A 7,348-nucleotide genomic window follows, 5' to 3' on the forward strand; every position below is an offset into this window, starting at 1 on the left:
ACAGAGAAACCCTGTCTCGAAAAACCAAAATAAATAAATAAATAAATAAAATAAAAGTTCACCCGTATTAGAAGGAGGGTTCTGCAATCCCATAGTGGTGACCATGCCAAAAGAAGAAGTTTAACAGTCTACCTAACACTTCTTTATCTTTCACGGAAGGAAGCTCGACGGGAGAAGACAACAGATCTGGGACGTCTGGTCCTTGGTGGACGCCTCGTTCAGATCTTGACACCCCTGTTAGGAGCTCCCTCTCATCTCTCAGGGCAGAAGGGCGAGCAGGGGCAGACTCTATGAGTCATGTGCCAGGCCTGGAGTCGCGGAGGGAAGCACCGCCTCTCTTTGGGCCCCTTCTCTCCCCCTTTTCCCCTCGGCGGCTCTTGCCAGATGCTGCGCTACAATCACCGGTTCCCCATCACCAGTTCCGTTGGGTAAGGGGTCCCGAGGAAGACTCGGCTCCTACAGGGAGATGGAGGGGAGAAAGATTTAGGGGATCCCAGTCTGGAAAGGCTCCAGCCTGAGTGGAGGCAGTCCTGGCGTTGGGTAGGGCACTTGGAGCCCGGGCAGCGCGCGAGGAGGAGAGGAGAGGAGGGGGTTGGCGAGGGCCGCGCTGAGGGCGGCTGCAAACCCGGGAGCGATGGGGTGCGGGGCAGGGGGCGGCCCTTCTCCAGGAATTTCCGGGGATCGTGTTGCAACGCTCGCAGAGTGGGACGGCAGGCCTCGCTGCGCGTCCAGGGTTGTCGCCCCCTCCTCTCACCGGTCGCGGGCGTCGGCAGTGAGGCCCCTGCGCGCAGTGACCCCGTGTTGCGGGGCGGCCCCGCGCCCCCCAGGCCTCTCTGTTATGGTAGGGCCATCCCAGCCCCGAGTTGTCGTCGGGTCTCCGCGGCCCCGGGTTATCGTAGGAGCTATCCGACCCCGTGTCATTGTAGGGTCCGCGCGGGCCCGGACTCCCCGGGACTCGACTCCCCGCCCACAGCTAGCGGCCGGGGTATCTCCCCGCCCCCGAGTGGTCTTCGGGACGCCCCGGGCTCGGGTGATTGTGGGCTCTCCGAGACCCGGGGTGATTGTCTCGTCCCCTTGGCCCGCGGTGGTCGTAGCGTCTCCAAGGCCGAGGGCTCCCACAGGCTCTCCGTGGCCCCGGGTGATTGTCGGTACCCCGCGGCCGCGAATAATCGTCGGGTCCCCACGGGTCCCGGCCGCCGGGGCGGATCAGGCCTCTGCGCCTTCCCGGGGAGCCCCTCAAGGCCGCAGACAAGATGAACATTCTGGCGCCCGTGCGGAGGGACCGCGTCCTGGCGGAGCTGCCCCAGGTAGGCACCAGGGCCACGTCGGGCCTCTGGCTGTCGCTGAGTGTGGGCGGGGAGGTGGCGGCACCGGAGCAGTTGGATTGGGCCCAGCCCTGTCGCCCTGCGAGGCCCGCTCTTTCTGGGTGGTCCGCTTCCCACCCCACCCCCAACCCAGGGCTGCTTGGCTATGGCACAAAAGCTCCATTCTCACCATGTCCCTCTCAGTGCCTGAGGAAGGAGGCCGCTTTGCACGTGCGCAAAGACTTCCACCCCCGCGTCACTTGCGCCTGCCAGGAGCACCGGACAGGCACCGTGGGGTGAGTTAGGGACACCCCTAGCTAAAAAATTACTGAAGAAACTTTGAAGTCATTCACCCCTTTGAGGAGAGGCTGAATGGTTATGCCTCGGTTCTAATGTTCTCCCAGTTTCCTCCCATTGAGGTTATGAGCCTATGGAAAAGACGTCCAACAGGGAGGAGTCACACCACCCATAGAACCTCTAGTCGAGGACGGGGTATCTGAGAGGAGGGAGGAGAGACAGAGACAGAGGGAGAGATCACACTTGTCTAACATGTGCAGAGCCCTCCTAGGCCACCCCCAGCACTACACGACCTCCTCTCCCAACATGCCAGAGAAATAAGTCTGAAAGTCCCTAATGTTGAACACTGCATTCCAGGCTTCCAGGAAGGCCTGCCTATCTATGGCAATGTACCTTAGTTGATGTGGATTTTCTCTGTCCATCCACTCTTCTGTCTAACAGATTTAAGATATCCAAGGTCATCGTTGTGGGAGACCTATCTGTGGGGAAGACCTGTCTCATTAATAGGTAACAGGGTACTGGAGCTTGGCCGGGCAAAGACTCAGCGGGATCCGTTTTAACAGGGTAGGCGGGGCTACAGGCTACTTGGTGACTCCTTAGGTTCTGCAAAGACACTTTCGATAAGAATTACAAGGCTACCATCGGAGTGGACTTTGAGATGGAACGATTTGAAGTCATGGGTGTCCCCTTCAGTCTCCAACTGTGAGTGTCTCTTCCACTCCTTCCAGATAGCCTTGTCACCCCATTCTGCACACCCTATTATCTGGGTTCTACTCTCCTTTCTTCCAGCTGGGACACGGCTGGTCAAGAAAGGTTCAAGTGCATCGCTTCCACCTACTACCGAGGAGCTCAAGGTAAGGGATTTGGTTCTGGAATGCAGGCAGCCTAAGAGCGCACTGGTCGGTGTTCTAAGGAGAGGCGGTGGGCAGGGAAAAGGCCGAGGCATCCAGCCACCTTCCTGTCAGCCTGCAGCTGTTCCTGTCACTCTTTCAGCCATCATCATTGTCTTCAACCTGAATGATGTGGCATCCCTGGAACACACCAAGTATGTGAGGATGCCAGAACAGGATGGGAAAGGCCCCCGGAAGGGTTTAGAAAAGATGGTCAGGAAAAGAGAGTCTATCCAAGTGCCGTCTCTGTAGCTCAGCGGTAGAGACTTGCCAACAATGCACAGAAATCTGGGATGGGTCCTTTGGAGTAATGGAAGTGGGGGGTGGGGGTGGAGGGAAAGCCAGAGCTAGTAACTGGACATGGGAAAGTCGGTGGACGGGGCCTGCCAGGCTCACTCAGTCCTTACTGCTATCCACCGTCCATCTGTGGCAGGCAGTGGCTCGCTGATGCCCTCAAGGAGAACGACCCTTCCAACGTGCTTCTCTTCCTTGTGGGTTCCAAGAAGGACCTGAGTGTGAGTGTGCCAGTGGAGGACCTTCCCACCTTGGTGAGGGGACCCACTCCCAGGTCTGACTCTGATTTTCCCACAGACTCCTGCTCAGTATTCCCTAATGGAGAAGGATGCCCTCAAGGTGGCCCAAGAGATTAAGGCCGAGTATTGGGCGGTGTCCTCCCTCACTGGTGAGTTGGGGGATCCAGCCTTCTGCCGTGCGTGCCTGCCTACCTCTCCTCTCCCTCCTGCATCTAAGCTGGGTCCGGTGTTCTATAGTGTCCCCCTGAGTTTTCTGCTCCTCGTGTCAGGTGAGAGCGTCCGGGAATTCTTCTTCCGTGTGGCAGCACTCACCTTTGAGGCCAATGTCCTGGCTGAGCTGGAGAAATCCGGGGCCCGGCACATTGGGGATGTTGTTCGTAAGTACTCACCTGGTTAACAGTGGCAGAGAGCAGGGGTGGGGGTGGGGTTACCTTCAATCCTTGGTTCGTATATTTCCCATCCTTTTTCAGGCATCAACAGTGATGACAAAAACCTGTACCTAACTGCCAGCAAGAAAAAGGCCACATGTTGTCCCTGAGCAGTGAACACTGTCCAGAGACTTCCTATTCCTGGGGTACCGTGCCACCTGCAACTGCTCCAGAACTCAACCCCTGGACATTTGCACTGACTTTTTCCAGACCAAAGAGCTATCCATTGATGTCAGTGCCCCCAGAGGGTGACTGGGACCATGCTAGTCATTTCCTGCCCCCAGGCACCATGCCAAAGACTGGATGACCCTCTGTTCCTCTGGGGCTCTCCAGGGTGCCTGGGGGGGGGTGTCAGTGCTCTTGCTGCTTTTGCTCAGCCTGCTGGGCCTTTTATGTAAGAAAATGCTTAATGATTTTAGCCTTACACTGTGCCTTATGCATTAAAGTCCGTTATTAGCATTTTCTTTCTTTTTTTAAAGATTTACTTTATGTATATGAGTACACTGTAGCTGTCTTCAGACACACCAGAAGAGGGCATCGGATCCCATAGTAGATGGTTGTGAGGCACCATGTAGTTGCTGGGATTTGAACTCAGGACCTCTACAAGAGCAGTCAGTGCTCTTAACCACCGAGCCATCTCTCCATTCCCATTATTAGTATTTTCTAGGCTGGAGTCCTTACTAGAGATAATAGGTGTAGAATGAGTAGGGACATGAAGTGATTTGGGAATTGGAGCCCCTATGGGGATTCTGTTCATTCCTGGCTCCTAAGTCAGGGCTCACACTGGCTGACATCTCAGAGATCAGGTTTTGGAGACCAACTCTATCTTCTAGATTCTCTGGGTTAAAATCTGAGTAGCTACCCTTTCCTTGCTGTTTTCTTTCCTCTCTGTCTCCCTCTCCCTTTCTTCTTGAGGTAGGGTCTCTTGTAAGCCAGCCTGACCTCAAAATTACCATGTATCTAAGTATTGTATGACAGTGTCCCTAGAGAGACAATCTATTTGTCCCAGATAGGGAACTGATGATAGACCAAAGGATACATATCATCTGAGTCCAACGTGGAGAACCAATGAGTTTAATTGGGTTACTTACAGGGATATGGGTGAGGGGCTGCTTACAGAAGCAGAAATGACTCAAAGACAGCTGCATCACCAAAAGCCAATCCAGTATGAGTGACAGTTTATGAAAGCTGGAAATGGCGAGTATGCTGCACAGCTTGCGGACAATTGGGCAGGTTAGAGGGGCTTCCAGCCAGCTCAGCTTGTCTGAGAATGTCTCTTAAGCAGTCCTGACTGCTTAAATATGCTTGGGGGAGAAGGGGGTCTAGTACACCTGCTCAGTTTCAGGGATTTCCTGAAACCTTTGAGTTGTTTACTTCCTGAGCTTAAGGAGCTTCCCTGAAGGATGGAATGTTTGATCTCCCTGCAGAACATTCTATGTGTTTTAAGGGCTTCCCTCAAAGATGGAAGGTTTTATGTCAGAGGAAATTGCCACATGACACTCCTCCCTTTCCTCCGGCTCTTAAATCATTCCTACCCTCCCCCTAATCCACCTCCCCACTCATAATGGTTCCTGAGCCTTGGAGGAGTTACACAGAAGTCTGACTATGGTCATCTAACTCTGATGGAGTAGTCTTTTATTCCCATTTTTCACAGTACAGCTGGTGGTGAGTCTTGGCAGTATTTCTTTTGCTAAAAACACAGATGCGGAGAAGCAACTTAGCTGAGACATCATACTCATTTACCAGACCAAAAGCTGTTATCTTTTCACCAGGGCCTATGACTTCTCTGGCCACAGGTTTTGTCTTGTCTGAGGCACATGTTAGATGTGAATCATTCTTTTTGGAGGAGGTTTTGCTTAAGTCCAACCAGAAATGTAGCCTCCCCCAGCCTAGAAGCAGGCTGACTTTGACCTTGCTGCCACTGAGAATGAGACCACCTGGGGTGGAGCCTTCAGACCTAGATGGCTCTATTGTTCTGTCACCTGCCTCTGCTCTTCTCCAAGACACTGCTACCTGCTGAGAAGCCCTTGAGACATTCCAGAGACAGCATCCAGCAGGTCACCTACAGGCTGGCAACTGGCTTCAAGAATAGATCTGCAGGGGATGGGCCTCCTCCCTACATAAGCACAGACTCTTAGTAAACTTTGGGGCCTTGAACAGAAACACATCTTGGCCTCTGTACTGGCTAGTTTTGTGTCAACTTGACACAGCTGGAGTTATCACAGAGAAAGGAGCTTCAGTTGGGGAAATGCCTCCAGGAGATCCAGCTGTAAGGCATTTTCTCAATTAGTGATCAAGGGGGGAGGTCCCCTTGTGGGTGGTGCCATCTCTGGGCTTCTTGGGTTCTATAAGAGAACAGACTGAGCAAGCCAGTGGAAGCAGGCCAGTAAACAACATCCTTCATGGCCTCTGCATCAGCTCCTACTCCCCGACCTGCTTGAGTTCCAGTCCTGACTTCTTTCAGTGATGAACAGCAATGTGGAAATGTAAGCCGAGTAAACCCTTTCCTCCCCAACTTGCTTCTTGGTCATGATGTTTGTGCAAGAATAGAAACCCTGACTAAAACAGCCTCCATTATTTCTCTCGACGTTTTCTCCCATACAGCTCTTGCCTCCCACTCAGGAACTCAGGTAGAGTGGCCGCAGGCGGCTACAGGTGGCATCTAAACAGGGACCTGAGTTCCGGTGGGTCAACAGAGAGAACACTGTCTTGGTAGAGCTCTACAAGAAAGATTAAGAAGAAGATGTATCCTGCACAGTGAGCAACACTTTGTATTCATGCTAGCTCTGGCTTTAAACTTCACCTTTTCGAAACTGTTGCTCTAGGTACAAAGGGATACAGGCTAGACTGAGTCAGTGTTGGCCCAGTGCTGATATCAGCTAAGGGTTGACAGTGGAAAATGGGAGTGAAAAAGAAAACTGGTATTTGTCCCAAGTCAAGAACTGCATCAGGCAAGAGGATTAGGGCTTAAAAAAATAAAATAAGATAAAAAGAGTAAAATTCAAAAATACAAAAAAAAAAAAAAAAAAAAAAAAAAAAGGGGGGGGGGGGAGAGAGAGCCTTCTCTCTGGCCCCCAACAGTTGACAGTGGAAAATGGGAGTGAAAAAGAAAACTGGTATTTGTCCCAAGTCAAGAACTGCATCAGGCAAGAGGATTAGGGCTTAAAAAAATAAAATAAGATAAAAAGAGTAAAATTCAAAAATACAATAAAATAAAATAAAAAACAAAAAAAATAGGGGGGGGGGAGAGAGAGCCTTCTCTCTGGCCCCCAACAGGAGACACTCTTAGATTTGGTTACATCAAGTTCTCTACCTTCTCTGTATTGTCTGTGTTTGGTGCACCAATCTGTCATATCTGTCTTCGCTTCGTCGTATGAATGACTGTTGTTTTATATTTCATGTTGAAAAAAATATGATGGTTAAAACTTTATCTGCTGGCTTCCCATCTCTTGATTTAGTCAGTTTACCCAGTGGAGGATGATTTAATTTGCCCTGCACTGTAGCCAGGAGTGACACACAGCAGGGAAGCTCCTGCTGAAAAACTGCTTAAGAAAAAAAAAAAGAGTCTGCAATTTCTTAGCTCTGTGGCAAAAAAACTGATGGTTGTTTTTTTCCTAGAAAAATTTCTACAATTGGGTTCATCAAATGACAAAGTGCTTATTATCTATCTATCTATTTATTTATTATATGTAAGTACATTATAGCTGTCTACAGACACTCTAGAACAGGGCGTTAGATCTTGTTACAGATGGTTATGAGCCATCATGTGGTTGCTGGGATTTGAACTCTGGACCTTTGGAAGAGCAGTCAGGTGCTCTTACCCACTGAGCCATCTCACCAGCCCATCTTTTTTTTTGTTGTTGTTTGTTTTTTCGAGACAGGGTTTCTCTGTGTAG

At 51.2% G+C, this 7,348-nt stretch overlaps 1 protein-coding gene across 2 annotated transcripts; it reads left to right on the forward strand.

Moving 5' to 3' along the window:
• The first annotated feature begins 324 nt into the window (after positions 1-324).
• On the forward strand, positions 325-3,916 carry Rab34 (RAB34, member RAS oncogene family). Of its 2 annotated transcripts, XM_021211975.2 has the most exons (11): positions 325-428; positions 1,095-1,307; positions 1,509-1,600; positions 2,043-2,108; positions 2,202-2,303; positions 2,391-2,455; positions 2,595-2,646; positions 2,925-3,006; positions 3,083-3,173; positions 3,294-3,401; positions 3,495-3,916. In XM_021211975.2, the coding sequence occupies exons 2-11, from the start codon at positions 1,254-1,256 to the stop codon at positions 3,560-3,562; spliced, it is 780 nt and encodes a 259-aa protein (XP_021067634.1). In that variant the 5' UTR covers positions 325-428; positions 1,095-1,253; the 3' UTR covers positions 3,563-3,916. The 2 variants fall into 2 exon arrangements, with proteins under 2 accessions (XP_021067634.1, XP_021067633.1); XM_021211974.2 differs by lacking the exon at positions 325-428 and having other exon boundaries at positions 667-1,307.
• The last annotated feature ends 3,432 nt before the right edge of the window (positions 3,917-7,348 follow it).

This window comes from Mus pahari, chromosome 14 (assembly GCF_900095145.1).
Source record: "Mus pahari chromosome 14, PAHARI_EIJ_v1.1, whole genome shotgun sequence".
Classification (NCBI taxonomy): Eukaryota; Metazoa; Chordata; class Mammalia; order Rodentia; family Muridae; genus Mus; species Mus pahari.

Bases quoted from the DNA above. Each gene is read 5' to 3' on its own strand.
- Rab34 (XM_021211975.2), top strand. From the start codon at position 1,254: ATGAACATTCTGGCGCCCGTGCGGAGGGACCGCGTCCTGGCGGAGCTG. The intron at 1,308-1,508 runs GTAGGCACCAGG...TGTCCCTCTCAG, and splicing joins TCCTGGCGGAGCTGCCCCAG to TGCCTGAGGAAGGAGGCCGC. The intron at 2,647-2,924 runs GTATGTGAGGAT...CATCTGTGGCAG, and splicing joins GCATCCCTGGAACACACCAA to GCAGTGGCTCGCTGATGCCC.